The sequence below is a fragment of the Salvia hispanica genome, chromosome 6, assembly GCF_029641045.1.
Source record: "Salvia hispanica isolate PSC_SH4W2 chromosome 6, Shi_PSC_v1, whole genome shotgun sequence".
Taxonomy (NCBI): Eukaryota; Viridiplantae; Streptophyta; class Magnoliopsida; order Lamiales; family Lamiaceae; genus Salvia; species Salvia hispanica.
Window position 1 is genome coordinate 43,522,464 of NC_142697.1, and position 18,309 is coordinate 43,540,772.

An 18,309-nucleotide genomic window follows, 5' to 3' on the forward strand; every position below is an offset into this window, starting at 1 on the left:
ATTTTTACGATAAGTTTGTGGTACGATCGATCGACCCCGGAAAATACAGAAATCCGCCATTACTAGTGAGTAAAGAGTTACAGGTGAAGATATAAAAGAGGAAATAATGACAAAAGCAATTATTTTGGTGGTCTCTCTCTAAATGCTTATTCTCTCTAATTTCCAATTGTTTACCTACCATACCCAACTGTTTACCAGAAAATGTGATTGAGTGGACTCATTACTAACATATTTTCATTATATTCCGATACTCACTTTATTTAATGAATGTGACAGTTCAATGTTGTACTACAATGGATCACTAACCCCACATTTTTTTGTAATAAAAGCAAACAAATATAATTATATGAAATCATCTTGTACTACTTCTTTCATATAGTACATTTTAACAATAAATTAATAATCATCTATGATTGGGGTTGATGAGTTGTGCCAACTTACAACTCCTATTTTTTAATAAATTCATAATTTATGTTTCCAAATTTGGAAAATAGTTTTAAAAAAAAATCAAATTCAAAGATTGAATCAATCTGTATTCACTAAATCACTGTTTCAATATTCATGTCAGTTTCATGCAATACTATTATTCCAATAAACAAATTGCATCATTAACTGCAATTTATAAAAATAAAAATGGTCAAAAGCGTTCAACTAACTACCAACTCTGAAGTAAATTCCAAATTATTTCAGAGAGGATTATTAATTAGACGGATTTACTTAACCTGACAATTAGTATATTTAAATTTGTGAAAGAAATACTGGTCAAACCATTCCTGTACAAGTACTGACTTCTGACATGCAAACAGTAGTTAAATTACATCAATGTTAGTCCCACTTTAAGGATGCCATAATCATGATTACCAAATATTTAAACAACCCAATCAAACTATTGGATAATTAAACAATAAATAAACATGTAACAACAGCTGGTTAGAACTGTAAATATATCATGAAAAGGTGATCTGCACTTTTCGAATCGAATTAGCGGTCATTACTTCAAATTTTATTAATATTTTATACTCTTCCGTCCCATAAAAATATGTGAACTTTTTATTTGTGTATGTCCAACAAGATATATACTTTTCATTTTTTAAAAGTTATCCTAATTTATTATCCTTATACATCAATTACAACTAATATCACTATTAAATACTACTTAATAAGAGTCTCACCATCCACTAATACTATTTTAACTATCATTTTTCTCATTTTTTTTATTTTACTGATTTTGTCTTAATTCTCGTGCTATATTTATTGTCTATATTTTTATAGAAAGGAAACTAATAATTTTGAAAACTAGGGGAGTTTTCGTATATACAAAATCAGATTCAAATGCCACTCATGTAAATTTGGAAATATGATGGAAAGGTGAGCTACACATATTTGTCTTTTCAATTTTCACTCTCTATTTTTTCTTATATCGACATATAGACCTTCACATTAGTTTACAAATTTTATTGCCATCATTAAAGTATAAATCATAAAAGAATAAACTAAACTTACATACTCATGTGTATAATTTTTATAAACTCACTACTCCTCTCGTCCCATGATAGAAATCATATTTGGTGTGAACATGAATTTTAATAAATGTAAAAAATAGTGAGCTGAAAAAGTTAGTAGAATCCGAGTCCCATTTTTTCATATTGGTTTTATAATAAAATAAGAGTGAAGTAAGTTAGTGGAATGTGATATATACGTACCATTTGTTAGTAAAAGTGAAATATGACTCTTGTTGTGTTACAGATCAAAATGATAAAATGTCGAGTAATTCTTATTGTAGAACGAATGAAATATATATTTGAACTATCTTAAAACATAAATTGGTACCCGACATACTCATCTTATACAAACGAATTTGAATCCGAACCTTACTATAATCTTTGAAATATTCCAAACGTATAAATCACAAAAATGAAATCTATTTAAGTTTGAAGCTTAATTGTCTCTTTAATTATCAATATTCATGAGGAAACAATTAGATCGATCGACTCGAACCTAACCACCAGAACTAGCATTATTTCAAAATAATTGCAATATAGGTATTTAAAAATTACTACTACTCCTATTATAGTATATAAATTATTAAAAGCCAATGTAAAAAGTGCAAACAAGTCAAACAACGTATTCGGATTAGGCTTGAAACAAACGCAAAGGACATGTGCTTCTGCTGTTTGTTTCGAATCTTTAATTTAATTTAATAATAGTTATATTTTTGTCTGGCAATTAATTGCGTCATTTCTAAATCATGTGAACAGAATATAATGGGGGGCTCACATTCCATGCGCTAACCTCCAAATTAAATCATGCACCTCCGCCTTTTCAAGCTGCCACGTCGTTAATTTAATCACGTGTGGGCCCCAATACAGTTTGTAATTGAGCGCTGTTTGTTAATGCAAAAAAAGAAATTCATTTCCATTACTTAAATAAAGCACAGTAAATAATAAATTGAGTAAATTAGCAAATCATACACGAATAAATTCTAATTTAACCTAAAAAAAATAAATTATAATTTAACCTTCATTTTTGGATTCTAATAAACTCGGAATTCAAACTTATGAATTTATTAAATTATTATATTTATGTGACATAAAAAGAGAATATAGTTCAGTAGTGCTTGAGTTGAATCTAGTGGGAGAATAAATACTAGACAAAAGTAAGAGATAAGAATATTTATTTTATACTCCTACTTCTTTATCTCTTTCTGTTAAAGATCATATTTTGTGGCTAATATCTTGGATTTCTTTAGCCATTTCCACAGACTGGTAAAAGCTTCAAAATTCTGCTTTGCAAAAAATTAACTTTGTTAAATAGAAATTCAACAAAATAGGAGTATTAAGCTCTGCCAAGAGCCACCGTAACTGATTTCTCTCTCTCTCTCTCTGCAATCAAGAAAGAAAAATTATGGGAACGCCTCTTTGCAGACACAAGGCAGGATTTGCCGGATTAGGGCTCTGTGTATGCAAACATTTGTACATACATGTTTATTAATAAACAAAGTAATTCTCTCAGATACAGTGTCAGGTGATTCTTCCAATTCTCTGCATATTTCTGCTTTGTTTTAAAATTTGTGGATTAATTATTTCTGCATACAGAATTGGCGATGTGGGTTTGTTGCTTTGTTGGGTTTATGAACAAATTAAAATAATTTGTTGCATGCCCTTTTTTGGTGGTGGGGGAGCTTCTTTAATTTTTATGCTGCATATTATATTTGTATATGTATGCTTTATTTCGAAAAATTGGATCTTGGAGCTGATGTGTGGTTCTTGAATATCCGTACAGAATTCGGTATGAGGATTGAAGATAATCTGGAATGCTGATAAGATTTTGGTTGATGTTTGGGGAAATTTCTTGATTTCTTAGCCATTCATTTCCTCCCCTGTATCTGGTTGAAGAGTGATTTGATATATCTCTAATTTGGGAGATTTTTGAATCTGAGATATCTGGAAATAAAGGGATTTTTGTGATTGGGGGAAATTAGTAGATGGCAATGGTGGAAGAGGGAGTTCTTGGCAGGAATTTGAACATGGAAGGTGGGGGTGGAGCATTGGGTTTGAGGGTGGAGGAAGATGAAGACGATTTCAAGAGCTGCTGCGAAGATGAGGATGAATTGAAGGAGAAGGAAGATCATGTGAAGGTGGATTTAGATGAGAATGTAGTAAAAATGTATTTTAAGGGTGTGTCTGTTACCTGCCCCGGTGATTCGGGGGCTAGGATTTCTGGAATCGGGGTGGTGATCGAGAGGCCGGGATGTTCGACTTTGGTTCAGGTCCAGAAGAGGCTTGATTTCTATGTAGAGGAGCTGGTTGCAGAGTGTTTGGCATTGCTGGATGGTTTCTCTGAGGCTGCTCAGCACGAGGCTAGGCGCGTTTTGGCCTTCACGGATTCTGAAATCTTGCATAGTCAGGTGAGGGAGCTGCTAACCTAAACCCCCAAATTCATGTTCTTGCAGAATTGATTGTTTAAATGAATTGATCAAGAATTTGTTTGATGCATTCAATGTTGAATCTTTTGTGAATCTCTTTCTCAGATTGTTGATAATAAGGTTGTTGAGAGTCCTCTTTTGGCGGCATTGGGACAACGGATCATGGAACAAGCATGTAATTTCGAGACGTTTGTCCTAAAACTCGTCCCAACTAGTGACTTACTCAAGGCGTTAAGTTTAGCTCAAGTCGCGGTTGGTATAGTCTCCTCTCGTTGTAGCGGGGAGGAACCAATTGAGAACTGCTCGATCTGCTGTGAGGAGAAGCTCTCGTCGATGATGCTCTCGTTCAAATGTTCCCACAGGTTCTGCTCCCACTGTATGAAAACCTACGTCGAGGGGAAAGTGGATTACAGTCAAGTGCCAATCAGGTGCCCTCAATTGGGATGCAAGTACTGCATTTCGGCTTCAGAGTGCAGGACGTTTCTTCCCGTTGCCTCTTATGAGTCTCTGGAGAGAGCCCTCGGAGAAGCAGACGTGTTGAGCTCTAACAAGATGTACTGCCCGTATCCTAGCTGCTCGGTGCTGCTTGACCCTTACGACTGCTTGTCGACTAGGGGAAGCTCGTCGAGCCAGTCGGACAACAGCTGTGTGGAGTGCCCCGTCTGTCAAGGGTTCATCTGCGTTGATTGTGAGGTGCCGTGGCATTCTTCCATGACCTGCGATGAGTATCAACGCCTCCCGTTGGAGGACAGGGATGCCTCTGATTTGACCCTGCATCGTCTGGCTCGGAACAAGAGGTGGAGACGCTGCGTGCAGTGCAGGACGGTGATCGAGCTAGCTCATGGTTGCTACCACATGACATGCTGGTAAAATTATTTCTTGATCTAGAGTAGCTAATCAGTACCAAAATTGATACTACCTCCGTCCCTTAAAAGTAGAAACTTTCAAAACGCCACGAGTTTTATTTTGCTCGTGTGGATTCCTATTGTTGTTACGGTTAAAAGTTAAAAGGGACGGACGAGGCAATATTGTGTGCTCGATTCTCATCCCCGTTTCCCAATTTCAGGTGCGGCCACGAGTTCTGCTACTCGTGTGGGGCGGACTACAGGGACGGGCTGCAGACATGCCACTGCGCGTTTTGGGAAGATGATAACACCGAGGAGATGGCCGCGTACCCTACCCAGCAGCTGGAGCAGTGGGCGTGGGACTCATTTGCGTCGCTCCCGATGACGATGGACGCGTACTCGGATCAAGAGCGGTCACAGCTGGCCCTGATCCAGAGGTTCCTTGCTGGAGGGTTCGGTCTGAGCGACCAAAATCCGTATCAAGCGCCCCCGCAGTGTACGGACTCGTATGCGGATGCGATGAAGGATCTGCATCAGCTGCCATGGCTCGAGAGGTTCGTGTCGGTTATAAGCGATAACTACTACGAAGACTACATACAATGATGCTGGAAGGAGAGGTAGAGCACCTCACTCTCACTCCTTCACGGCTACCTTTCGGTATTGCTTTAGCTTCATATACCGAGCTCGTGCAGTCGTGCTCGTGCTCGTGTTCGTGCTTCATAATGATCGAGATTTCTTTCGCATTCTTGATGAACAGATTCAAGAGGAGAGATATGAGAGGAAAATATATTGTTATCATTGAAAAGCAAAATAGAAAAGGAAATAAATACATTTCATTTTCTGGGTAGTTTCTTAATCTGTAACAAGTATACCTCCGACTAATAGATCGAAGTTCGAGTCACCACGACTATGAAAGTGAATGAAGGACTATTAAATCTTCAAAATAAAAGATAATGACTATAACAACGTCTTTAGGAACTGGCTCTTCAGTCTTGATGTTTTCAACTAGTTACAAATGAAAATTATAGTATACCAAAAAAAATTTAGTACATATTTGGCAATACGATAAGAATGGTATTCCGGTATTTTTTTTCTCCCTCTTAATCATGCATACCTATACGCTTTCATGGTTCAAATTATTGTTTATAAGTGTGATACGTGTTCATAATAATTTCACTCAATCTTTTATAACTTAAAAAGCGGTAGTTTGGCGGTAAGATTAGTGAAGTACAGTATAAAATTCAATTTCGAAATCATAATTGATTAATAGATTATAAACAGGCTTGACCAAACCTAATTTCCACCTATGTTCTACGCACCTTCTTATCGCATTCTCTTCCCGGCTATATGTATTAGACCATCTCCAAGGATACACTAAAACCTAAAATGAGATAGGTATTTAACTCCAATAGCACTTAAAAACCAATCCTATTTTTGGTTTTTGAGAAAAAAAATACCTATTTTTAGGTGTACACTAACCAATACCTAAAAGTTTTTCAAATTTTGTGAGTAAAAAGGGCATAATATAGAGAATATTCTTTTAAGTTTGAGTTTAGTGTAAATGGTTGGAGTAAAATCAATATTTAGTGTGAGATTTACACTAAAATAAGTTTGAGTTTAGTGGAATGGTTGGAGATGCTCTTAGGCCCGTTTGGTAGATATGTTTTGCCAAGATAAATAAAATTATCATATTTCTTTTGCCGTTTTGGTATAAATAAAATTATCATGCCTCTACTTATGTTTAGTTTACAAGTTAAATTAACAGGTCCATATTAAATCTTCGGTATGAGGGATCCGCGGGTTATTTGAACCCATCGAATTGGTGGGATAATTTAACCATATTGAAATTTTAGTTCAGTTAACGACATCATATCACTCCTATGTCCTCTATTTTTCTGTTTCAATGCGTTAGGCGCTAGTCCTAATAATCTATACATTACATCCTTTCTTCTCGTCCGATTTACACACTCTTACCGTCGTTATTTCTTCGCTTGTAGTACAAGTTAAACTACCTTGATGGGCCTTATATTCCAACAGCGAAAACAAGTTTGTCCACGTACTGGATTGGAGCATCTACATGTAGAATGTCGCTATGATGTAGTGATACAACAGTTGCTACATTTGTGTATCTTTATTCCATATCAAGTTGATAGTAATGTAATTATGCACGTGACATTGAACACACGAAGAATTTATGTGATCCAGTTTAAAACATACATCCCTGAGACAAAGATGATCTTTATTATTGATATGATTCAATGAAGATACAATGCAGAATGCGTGTGCAAGAATTTTCAATACTCTCTACCCATCACTAAACCTAAATAATAAATCCGATTAAAAAAAGACAAAAGCCGTCTTAGCTCAGCTGGTAGAGCGCGTGGCTTTTAACCACGTGGTCGTGGGTTCGATTCCCACAGACGGCGTTATTATTTTTGTTAATGACCCGTTTTGGAACGTTTGCGGTTTCCAGACTATACTAATTGTTCATTTCAGGTGCTTTTTCACCTTATGACTAAATTTTTGGACAAAAACGATCCCAAAGTCTAAAGGACATTTTTGTACACTCACTCTTCAAAAGTAGATACTTATTTTGATATTTATGTAAATATTAAATTTAAAAATGGCCACATAAATAATTGGATTGCCATATACTACTATAGTATATATACTTATATTGACAACATAATACGATAATATTATACACATAAAAATATAATATTATTTTTCAAGTTAAGAAAAAAAAATTATATTACAATTCTTTAATAGTACTAGCGCTATTTTGGATTTTATGGATAAGACTTCTTTTTTCTTGTTTTATATTTACATATATACAAAAAATTTACGCATAAAATTTAGCATAATAAATTATACTTATGTAATTTATATTATTTTTTACCGTGTATAATACTCCTATTATCATACATAGAGTAATGGCACACCGATTACATAATAATATTATTATTTTAAATGCAATATGATTAACTTTTTATGTGTTTAATAGTAATATATACACAAAATAATGGTACGCCAATATTGTAAATGCATGATTACTTTTTTATATGTACGTATAATATTATCACAATGTCAAATACATATTCCGTGTATTTCGTATATATATGGCATTCCAATTAATTTCATGGTAGTTTCCAAATTTAATATTATGCCACTTTATATAAAATGATTAAATGGATCTCTCTACAATTGACGTGGCCAGTGAGCTTTATTCAATTCCATTTGTCAAAGAATTAAATTAATGGTGAGGCACGCCAAGTTATTTGCCATCATGGTATGGAATGATCATGAAATTTTACTCCCACACTATAACCAATCCAAACAAAAATTATCAAATAAAACACAAATCATAGTTCAAGTACTCAATCTAACATAAATATCAAAATAAGTACCTACTTTTGGATAGTGAGTGTTCAAAAATACCCTAAGGCTTTTGGGGGCATATTTATCCCAAAATATGGTCAAAAAGTGAAAAAACACCTAAAACGAGCAAGTGATATAGTCTAAGGACTGCAAATGATATTTTACAAATATAGGGACCACAAATAATTATCGCTATCGCTGAAAGTATAGAGCCTAAAAATATAATTTACACAATTAGCAATACATTAGGAATAGTGGAATACTCACTCTACATGGCTTACAATGATGTTGTACTTCTATTTTGTTTTATAATGTGTTTTTTCTATTAAACTCCAAATAAATTTGAACTCATACAATGTCAAATAAGCTTGATAGAATATTTTCATATGTGAGCTTATAATAAGTTTCAACTAGTATTTCCGTTTTGATCGGATTTCTGAACAATATTTTCGTTGTTTTGATTATTAAAGATTTTTATTTTTATTTTTTATGTTATTTGAACAGTTGAGCTTAATAAAATATGTTTTTAACTAATAAAATCGTATATTACTCCGTATTATTACAAATACTCACTTATAAGAGCATCCACAATAGGAAGGACTTTCCTACGGACTAGCACTAAGACTTCCCAAAAACACCTTCTGCCACGTCACTAGGACTTCTCACCCCGCTGTCATATCACTAGGACATTCCACTACACAATAGTGGACTAGCACTAGGACTAGCCGACGCCCTAATACGATTAATTCATTTTAATTGTTGGTGTTTATCAAATATACAAAAAAATGAAGTGCAATGAGTTGTAAATATTAAGTATAAATAAAAAAAATTAAAAAAAAATCAAAAAATGGGACGTCTTACCTCTTGTCAGTCGCCAACCCACAATAGCGGACGAGCGCACGAACAAGGAGACGGACGTCCGCCTTTTACGACAGACGACCTCTCGTCCTCCTGGGACGTCTGTCACCCGTTCGCCGCCCACAATAGTGGACTAGCACGCGAACTAACCGCTAGTCCGCGTGCTAATCCACTATTGTGGATGCTCTAAAAAAAATTATTTTAGACATGAATATTTAATTAAATTAAATTTTGTTAATATTTTAATAACTATAGTAAGACCGTCAGTAAGAGCATCTCTAACGGGAGATGTAAATGGAGAGGTAAACTAATATAACTATCATATTTACCTTTTCTTGATGAGAAATCATTCTCCAAAAGGGAGAGGTATTTGAGAAGGTATTATACCTTTTCTCATTTTGAAGAGGTATCTTTACCTCCCATGAAAAACTGTTTTACAAGGAAAAAGAAAAGGTATTTGAGAAAATATTACGCTTTATATTTTTTAATGTATTCTGTACTATTATTTTATCTTTAACAAGATAAATATAATATAGTACATTTTCTATATACCTTCTACCCTTAAAGATGCTCTAAGGAATCCATATGGTAAAATAATACTACTACAGTTTCACATTAATTATAGAAAATACATCATTTTTATAAAATAATTTTGCAACTTCAAACCCTTAATTCTGCAACTGATTCTTCTTCAATGGACGGCGATCGCCTCAGTCGCCGCGGCGGCGATCAGAGACCGAGCGGCCAACGCCTCCCGGTGAGTCTCGATGATTCCGCTACTGTTATTCCGGATAGTCCTAACACAGTGGATCAATGTTTTTACCTGACAGCCGGAGGCGCCGCAAACAAAATACAGACCACCGCACCTCCGGAGCCCGCAGTCTAGCAATGCCGGAGGCGAGCATCAGCCTCCGCCGCTTCAACGGCAGCGCGTGGGCCGGTCTAGCGAGAGCGTTCCGGCTCCCACTCCCCAGCGAACTTCTCTACTTCCTATACGTATGATTTTGCTGTTTTCCCCTCAATTTTGCTCTATAAAGTAACAAATCGATGCATTTTACCTTGATTCAGTGATTTTCTCTCCATTTTTTCAGTTTATTACTGTGATAGCTTACTTGCCTGTTATTATGATTGATTTATTGTTGTTGAGATTTTTCTCTCTTTTTGCTTATATTTTTGTGTGTGTAATTGCTGATTCCTTTGTTCTATTCTGTTTGTATGATAGCATTAAAATAGTAATTTTCTGGCTAGTGTTGAACTTGGAAACTTTGAATTTTGAGCATTTCAGAACGGCAGCCCCTGTCGAGCCCACCGTCACAACAATCCGAGAACAGAATTTTACCTGTTAGGCGGCCGGACAGCAGGGCCATTGCCGGAAGATCTGTCAACCTACTAGTAAACCATTTTCTTGTCAAATTCAACCCAAGGAACACCATATACCATTATAGTTTGGATATCAGGCAATTAGTATCGTATGGCAAAAGACCAGCAAGAAGGTTGCGGAACACGAGTGGACTTCGTTTGATACTGAACAAACTCTTCCTCGATGATCAAGCGCGGTTTCCAGCTAATCGGACTGCTTATGATGGTGAAAAGAATCTCTACAGTGCAGTTTCGCTACCCACTGGCCAATTCAGAGTGGAGCTCTCGGCTGAAGACTTGTCTACTCAGACATATGTAGTTTCGATCAAGATAATGAATGAGCTGAAGCTTTCCAAGCTGGAAGACTATTTGAGTGGTAAGGTGCCTTATGTTCCTCGTGACATACTGCAAGGGATGGATATGGTGATGAAGGAGAATCCTTCGAGGTATAGGATATCCATTGATAGATACTTTTACACTTCCAGTTTCAGGGTCGAAGATGATATTGGGGGTGGTATGGCAGCTTATAGAGGCTTCCAATCAACTTTGCGGCCTACTGCCCAGGGCCTTGCATTGTGCTTGGACTGCTCGGTTATGTCATGCCGCAAGCCGTTGCCAGTTGTAGAGTTCCTCAAGGAGCATATACCTGAATTTGATGGAGCATTTCTTGATTTGCACTTGAGGCGAAGGGTTGCACATGCTTTGAAAGGGTTGACAGTTAGGGTAACTCATCGTCGCACCAAACAGCAGTTCACTATAGCTGGGTTGACTGGAAAAATTACCCGTGATCTCTGGTTTGATTTTGTTGATCCAACAGGAAAGGATCCGACTGTCAAAGTCAGTCTTGTGCAATATTTCAGGGAGAAATATGGGAAGGTGATTGTTTACCAGGATATCCCTTGCTTGATTCTCGGCAGAAATAATCGGACAAATCATGTTCCGATGGAATTCTGCATCTTAACTGAGGGGCAGCGGTACAGAAGGGAGCTATTGGATGAATCCCGACAGGAGAAAATGAAAGAAAAATGTTTGCCTCGGCCACCAGAAAGGAGAAAAACAATCAGTGAGATGATGCAAGATCATGATGGACCCTGTGGGTGAGTTTCATTAACTTTTTCTTCATGGTTGTGTGTTATCATATGCATCTAGCATCAATTCTGCAAGCTGATTCGCATGTTTTTTTTTCCATCTCCATATTTTAATCCTTTATGTGCCGTCTAGTTCATCTATTTTTCCATATATGTAGTTCGATTTGGTACTATTGCTGTAGTTGGTTTGAGGAAATAGTTATTATCTTGACTTGAATTCTGCTTGTCGATGTCTCTTTGATGGCATTGTTTGAAATAAAACGTGAAATATAAGCTCGCAATTAAACTCTTCAATATTTTTTTTTTTGTCTCAGAGAGGTCACTCGAAATTTTGGATTTCAAGTTGCGAAGAACATGACATCTGTAGAAGGTCGGATAATTGGCCCACCGGATTTGAAGCTTGGTGCTGTTGATGCAGTAAGAGTTGAAGACGAGAAACGCCAATGGAACCTGGCTGAGAATTCTGTTGTGGAAGGAAAACGAATTGATAGATGGGCCTTGATTGATTTCAGCTATCTAGATTTTCCAAAGCTCAGAGCAAAGGATTTCATCAGCAATCTGAGAAATCGATCCAAGAGTTTAGGAATCGTCATGGAAGAGCCTTTACTCTGCCATTCAACCGGCATGCGTGACTTCTCTTCAGTGAGCCGGCTGGAAGAGCTTCTCAGAAATGTTGTTCTTGAAGGTAACAAAAAATGTTGGAACAAATTGCAGATAATAATTTGTGTCATGGCCGAGAAACACCATGGATACAAATACCTAAAATGGGTATCTGAGACGCGAGTAGGGGTTGTAACTCAGTGTTGCTTGTCCAACCACGCAAACAGAGGAGACGATCAGTTTCTTGGGAACCTCTGTCTCAAGATTAACGCGAAGCTTGGAGGAAGCAACGTGGAGCTCACTCGAAGACTCCCTCATTTCGAAGAGGAAGATCATGTCATGTTCGTTGGTGCTGATGTTAACCATCCCCTCTCAAAGAAATCGACCACTCCTTCTATAGCTGCCGTCGTCGCCACAGTTAACTGGCCTGCTGTGAACCGCTACGCTGCACGAGTCTCGCCTCAAGACCACAGAACCGAGAAGATTCTGGACTTCGGTCCCATTTGCAGGGATCTCGTCAACACGTACCACCAGCTCAACGGGATTAAACCCAAGAAAATCGTGGCTTTCCGCGACGGAGTGAGCGAGGGGCAGTTTGATATGGTGCTGAACGAGGAGCTATCCGCGTTGAAGAGGGCCGTGTTCGACGATCATTACCAGCCAAGAATCACCCTCGTCGTGGCTCAGAAGAGACACAAGACGCGCCTCTTTCTCGAGAATCTCGGGGACGGGAGCGCCACCGGGAATGTGCCTCCCGGGACGGTTGTCGACACGAAGATCGTCCACCCGTTCGAGTTTGACTTCTACCTCTGCAGCCACTACGGGCGCATCGGGACGAGCAAGGCCGTGCGGTACTGCGTGCTGTGGGACGAGAACTCCTTCTCGTCCGACCGACTGCAGGAGCTCATATACAACCTGTGCTTCACATTCGCCCGGAGCACGAGGCCGGTGTCGCTCGTCCCTCCCGTGTACTACGCGGACCTCGTAGCCTACCGCGGGCGTCTGTTTCAAGAGGCGGCAAAGGAGTTCCAATCTCATTCTTCGAGGCCTCACACTTTCGATCTAAGTTTCTACCAACTCCACCCTGATCTTAAGAACATCATGTTTTTCGTTTGATGTGCTTGTAGAGTTTGTGTGTGAATCTAAAGACGTGGAGAATAATCACGATGAAAATGCACAAATTGTTATTTTTAGTTTTGATAATAATGTATTCATCTTATTATATGATATGGTAGTGATTAGACTAGGGATAATACTTTGGAATTTTAAGTAAAAGAATAGAATAAAGTGAATTATCAAGAAAGAGTATGTGTGGGGTCGGTGGGTCCCATGATAATACCTAACTTTAGTCAATCAAAGTTCACGTCATCTTCTTAAACTACAGCGGTGTTTGTCGTTTCATAGTCATTTCCTTTCTACTGTAGCTTGCTAATCAATGCAAGTAACTGAGTCCCTTTTGTATTTTCCACGCACTTTCGTTATCTATCCTTTCCTTTTCGAAATCTGCAGTCAACACTCCTTTTCTGTTGGCTATTTACTTACTACTCCTACTGTAAATTTCTAAAAACATTTTTTACTATGTACTCCCTCCGTCTTAGTTTTATAATCACATTTTGCCATAAAAGTTCGTCCCATATTTATAGTCACATTTAGAATTTTTCATATTTGGACATAAAATTTTATCTCATTATTCACTAAAATTACACCCAAATGCCATTATCAACACAAAAATAAACTAAAACAAAAATAAAAAACCAAAAAGTTAAAGAGGGATCCACCTTCAACCAATTCACTTCATCATCTCACTTCATTAATTACAAACTCCATCAATTCTTAAAACCCGTGTCATAACTAAATATGACTATAAATTTGGGAAGGATGAATTACTAGTACTACTGCACAGTAACTTAGAAATTTTGGACAAACATGTTTTGACGACATCAACTGAAATAACGTAATTGATGGCCGCAAAATTAGAATAAATCAATATTTTGGTTGCAAAACTTAACAAATCAATACAATTGCACAATATTTTAGAGTTGACATGGAGTCGGAATTTGGAGAGTTTAAGAACTTATTAACAATTAATAATATTATTTATATTTATAATAATCCATAATCCATAATACGTTTTCTTTTGAAAGAAGCAACGCATAAATACTTTTCCCGCGTAAAGTGTATTCATAATTAAGAATCGTTTGAAAGAAGCAACGCATATTAGTACATTCTTCCCTTCCCTACTTAACTAACTCTTGCTATCATACATTCCTCAACACTCTCAGCCCTCTTAATCAGATCAATTTTTTTTCTCTTCCACTTAATTTTCCCAAAAACATAATGGCCGGCGGCAGATGCAACATCGAACGCCGCGGCGGTGGCCGAAGAGGAGGACGCCGGCATAGCCAGAATAAACCGAATCGTAACCACGACGCACCTGAGCGTGGATCTCCCAGTCCACAGCCGGTTCAGATAAACCAGCCCCCGCCGCTGAATCAGCCTCCTCCACAGCACGGTAAGTTAATAACGTGCAATGGCGGAAACACGTGCATGTACCAATTAAGGGCTTAAGCCCCTAATTAATCTTTTTTTTTTCATTTCTTATAAAGTAGTTTGATTTATGCAAATTTTACGTACTCCCTCTGTCCCAGATAATTTGGGACACTTTGACCCGGCACGGGTTTTAAGAAATCTAATAAAAAGTGAGTTGAAAAAGTTGGTGGGATGTGGGTCCTACTTTTAAAGTATTAGTTTTATAATAAAATGTGAGTAGGAATGAGTTAATGAAATATGAGGTCCACTACCAAAAATGGTAAAAGTGAAATGGGACAAATTATGTGGGACGGCTCGAAATGGAATACTGGGTCGAATTATCCGGGACGGAGGGAGTAAATTATAAGGTAAAAGCTCCTATCAACAATCTACGTCACCTAAAAATATACTAGTAATTTCGAATAAATTTTACTACTAGTGAACGTAGACCCTACCAAAGTATCTTTTTGCGTCTGCTCTTGATTACAGATCTTCAATTGATTACAAAATTCTGTGATTTAATTGACTAGTTGTTGAACTATGCAGGAAACGAAGTGTTGATTCGAGTTCGCGGATGTGGACTAGGAGAATTCTGCTTGTCGATATCGCTGCAGTGGTGGGCCCGCTGGTTGATCTCCTTGAGCTACTCGCCGGGAGAGTGATGATGCGAGCCGTCATGTGTCAACATTTCTCCTATGCATAAACTCGTGCTATCCGCAAAAGACACGTTTTTATGCATGGAAGTAGTTTGTGCGTGAATCTAATTGGACTAGGTCCAAGTTTGAGTGACTTTCCAATGTGTGACATGTTTATATTTGTGTGTGTGTTTGTTTTTCATTTTCATCAATGTCAAAATCCGCTAAATCGATTGAATTCGGGTTATGGAATCATTATTATCATATTTTTAGTATTATCGACAATTACAGAAATTTATCTATCTTTTAATGCTTAATTAGTAAAACATCAGAAAGAGTAAAAATAAGTAAAATATGAGAGAGATGGAAAAAAGATGTAAAATAATTTATAAATGAAATTAATTTTAATTAATGAAACAAAATGAAAACAATTTATTTGTGGCCAGTAATAGAGTATTTATTGGTAGTTAGTACAAGTTGTTTAAATAATTAAGTGGCAGTTTGATAAAAAAAACAAATAAATAAAATACGATAAGATTGAGTTATATATATCTATTAATAGTTTATTAGTAAGCCATATTGCACTCTGATAGGCTGTTAAGAAGTTGCTCTAATGCTAGATTAATTAACTATGGATTGAAAGGAGATCACAATAACATAAATAGTTTTTAAGCAAAGATACAAACTTCTTTGAAGAACAATGTATACTTTTTCCGAAAGAAGATTGAGATGATCACAATTTTTAAGCAAGTAGCAACGATCAAGTTTGTAGGATGATAATATCGCTGTTTTTATCCACAAACGTTAACGGCTTATCGATTTAAAAAGGAATAATATGTCCGCGAATATGAGTTCCGTTTTTCATTTTAGTTTGTCTACGAATAAAAATCCCGTTTTTCATTTATAAATTCTAATTTGACAGTATAAATTAAAAAATATGTTTCAGAAGTATTAAAATAATTACAATTTGGTCCAATTTATTATACTTATCGGCTAACATTATTTACAAGTTGTCATATTTTTTTTTACTGAAATTGCATGCAATCAATTGAATCCTATTGAAATACGAAATAGAGTCACAAAATTTGAAACTTTTGGCTTCAACCATAAAACACTACTTTTACACAAAATATATTGTTTTATAAGAGTAAAGGTCAAAATTGGTGCTAAATATATGCTCATTATACGATTTTGGTCATAGGCATTATTTTTTGAATTTCCGCATCCCAAATATTTTAACTCGGATCACAATCGGTCCAAAACTAACTTTTCCGTCAAATTTTAACGGTCAACGTTTTTAATCATGATTTGGACCAAATTAAGTCGTTAATAATGATTACTAACTCCCTAATTGATCACCCCATTTGCATATGTTTGGAAATTTATCTTTCGTCAAAATGTGGAATCCAACCGCCTCCTGATATAATTAGGGAGTTAGTAATTATGCTTAACGGTTTAATTTGGTCAAAATCAGGATTAAAAACATTGGCAGTTAAAATTTAACGGAAATGTTAGTTTCGGACGATTGTGATCCGAATTGAAATGTTTGGGATACAAAAATTCAAAAGATAATGTTTAGGACCAAAATCGTAAAATAGACATATGTTCAGGACCAACTTTGGCCTTTACTCTTTTAATAATTTCGAAATGGTCAAAAAAAGAAAAAAACACATGGGGCCCACGTAGTTTCAGCAGTAGACGTGGTGATACCAAAAACGCGTCGAAAATATTTTGTGCCTTAATGATTTGAAATTAGTTTGGTACATGTGAATCAAAAAATCCAAAATTAAAAATAAAATAATATAAAGGATCCAAAAATATATTAAATTTGCGTTATAATTTACATGTTAATTTTGTGGAATCAATCAGACATTTTCAAAAATTATCTTAGGATATCCCCGGGAATTGTAATTTTGATATATTCTGAGTAAAATCAGAGTAGATAGTAGGTCCTAAGATTAAAAATTATTTTGGTCTTTACACTTTTAATAATTCAAAGTGGGCAAAAAAAGAAAAAAACACATGGAGCCCATGTGTTAATAATTTATTAATTTTCCTTAATTATTATATGACGTAGTTTCAACAGCGGACATTGTGATATCAAAAACGCGTCAAAAATATTTTATATTGTAGTGATTTGAAATTCGTTTGGTGCTTGCGAATTAAAAAATCCAAAACTAAAAATAAAACAATATACAGGATTCGAAAATATATTAAATTTGCGTTATAATTTACATATTAATTTTGTGGAATTAATCAGACATTTTTAAAAATTATCTTAGGATATCCCCGGGAACTGTGATTTTCGATATTTTCGAGTAAAATCAGAGTAAATAGTAGGTCCCGAAATTAAAAATTATTTTGGCCTTTACTCTTTTAATTATTTCGAAGTGGGCAAAAAAAGAAAAAACACATGGGGCCCATGTGTTAATAATTTATTAGTTTTCCTTAATTATTATACGACGTAGTTTCAACAGCAGACATTGTGATATCAAAAACGCGTGAAAAATATTTTGTATCGTAGTGATTTGAAATTCGTTTGTAGCTTGCAAATTAAAAAAACCAAAATTTAAAATAAAACAATATAAAGGATCTGAAAAATATATTAAATTTGCGTTATAATTTACATATTAATTTTGTGGAATTATTCAGACATTTTCAAAAATTATCTTAGGATATCCCCGGGAACTGTGATTTTCGATATTTCCAAGTAAAGTCAGAGTAAATAGTAGGTCCCGATGTTAAAAATTATTTTGACATTTACTCTTTTAATTATTTCGAAGTGGGCAAAAAAAGAAAAAAATACATGGGGCCCATGTGTTAATAATTTATTAGTTTTCCTTAATTATTATATGACGTAGTTTCAACAGCAGACATTGTGATATCAAAAACGCGTCAAGAATATTTTGTATCGTAATGATTTGAAATTCGTTTGGTGGTTGCAAATTAAAAAATCTAAAATTAAAAATAAAACAATATAAAGGATCCGAAAATATATTAAATTTGCGTTATAATTTACATATAAATTTTGTGGAACTAATCGGACATTTTCAAAAATTATCTTAGGATATCCCCGGGAAATGTGATTTTCG

General features: G+C 35.8%; 3 protein-coding genes and 1 non-coding gene across 4 annotated transcripts; all 4 read left to right on the forward strand.

Moving 5' to 3' along the window:
- The first annotated feature begins 2,705 nt into the window (after nt 1–2,705).
- Nucleotides 2,706–5,617, forward strand: LOC125208077 (E3 ubiquitin-protein ligase RSL1-like). The gene is made up of 4 exons (XM_048107632.2): nt 2,706–3,024; nt 3,283–3,907; nt 4,031–4,791; nt 4,992–5,617. Exons 2-4 carry the CDS (start codon nt 3,485–3,487, stop codon nt 5,371–5,373), a joined length of 1,566 nt encoding a protein of 521 aa, XP_047963589.1. The 5' UTR covers nt 2,706–3,024; nt 3,283–3,484; the 3' UTR covers nt 5,374–5,617.
- Nucleotides 5,618–7,123: 1,506 nt separating this feature from the next.
- Nucleotides 7,124–7,196, forward strand: TRNAK-UUU (transfer RNA lysine (anticodon UUU)). The gene has a single exon. It is a non-coding gene; the product is annotated as a tRNA-Lys (tRNA).
- Nucleotides 7,197–9,656: 2,460 nt separating this feature from the next.
- LOC125203532 (protein argonaute 2-like) lies at nt 9,657–13,280 on the forward strand. The gene is made up of 4 exons (XM_048101897.2): nt 9,657–9,763; nt 9,837–10,002; nt 10,292–11,462; nt 11,768–13,280. Exons 1-4 carry the CDS (start codon nt 9,701–9,703, stop codon nt 13,167–13,169), a joined length of 2,802 nt encoding a protein of 933 aa, XP_047957854.1. The 5' UTR covers nt 9,657–9,700; the 3' UTR covers nt 13,170–13,280.
- A 1,044-nt stretch (nt 13,281–14,324) lies between these two features.
- Nucleotides 14,325–15,483, forward strand: LOC148923859 (uncharacterized). The gene is made up of 2 exons (XM_089059895.1): nt 14,325–14,565; nt 15,129–15,483. The coding sequence occupies exons 1-2, from the start codon at nt 14,391–14,393 to the stop codon at nt 15,242–15,244; spliced, it is 291 nt and encodes a 96-aa protein (XP_088916021.1). The 5' UTR covers nt 14,325–14,390; the 3' UTR covers nt 15,245–15,483.
- Nucleotides 15,484–18,309: the final 2,826 nt, after the last annotated feature.

Bases quoted from the DNA above. Each gene is read 5' to 3' on its own strand.
- LOC125208077 (XM_048107632.2), top strand. From the start codon at position 3,485: ATGGCAATGGTGGAAGAGGGAGTTCTTGGCAGGAATTTGAACATGGAA. The intron at 3,908-4,030 runs GTGAGGGAGCTG...TCTCTTTCTCAG, and splicing joins CTGAAATCTTGCATAGTCAG to ATTGTTGATAATAAGGTTGT. The intron at 4,792-4,991 runs GTAAAATTATTT...TCCCAATTTCAG, and splicing joins TGCTACCACATGACATGCTG to GTGCGGCCACGAGTTCTGCT.
- LOC125203532 (XM_048101897.2), top strand. From the start codon at position 9,701: ATGGACGGCGATCGCCTCAGTCGCCGCGGCGGCGATCAGAGACCGAGC. The intron at 10,003-10,291 runs GTATGATTTTGC...TGAGCATTTCAG, and splicing joins AACTTCTCTACTTCCTATAC to AACGGCAGCCCCTGTCGAGC. The intron at 11,463-11,767 runs GTGAGTTTCATT...TTTTTGTCTCAG, and splicing joins GATCATGATGGACCCTGTGG to AGAGGTCACTCGAAATTTTG.
- LOC148923859 (XM_089059895.1), top strand. From the start codon at position 14,391: ATGGCCGGCGGCAGATGCAACATCGAACGCCGCGGCGGTGGCCGAAGA. The intron at 14,566-15,128 runs GTAAGTTAATAA...TGAACTATGCAG, and splicing joins TCAGCCTCCTCCACAGCACG to GAAACGAAGTGTTGATTCGA.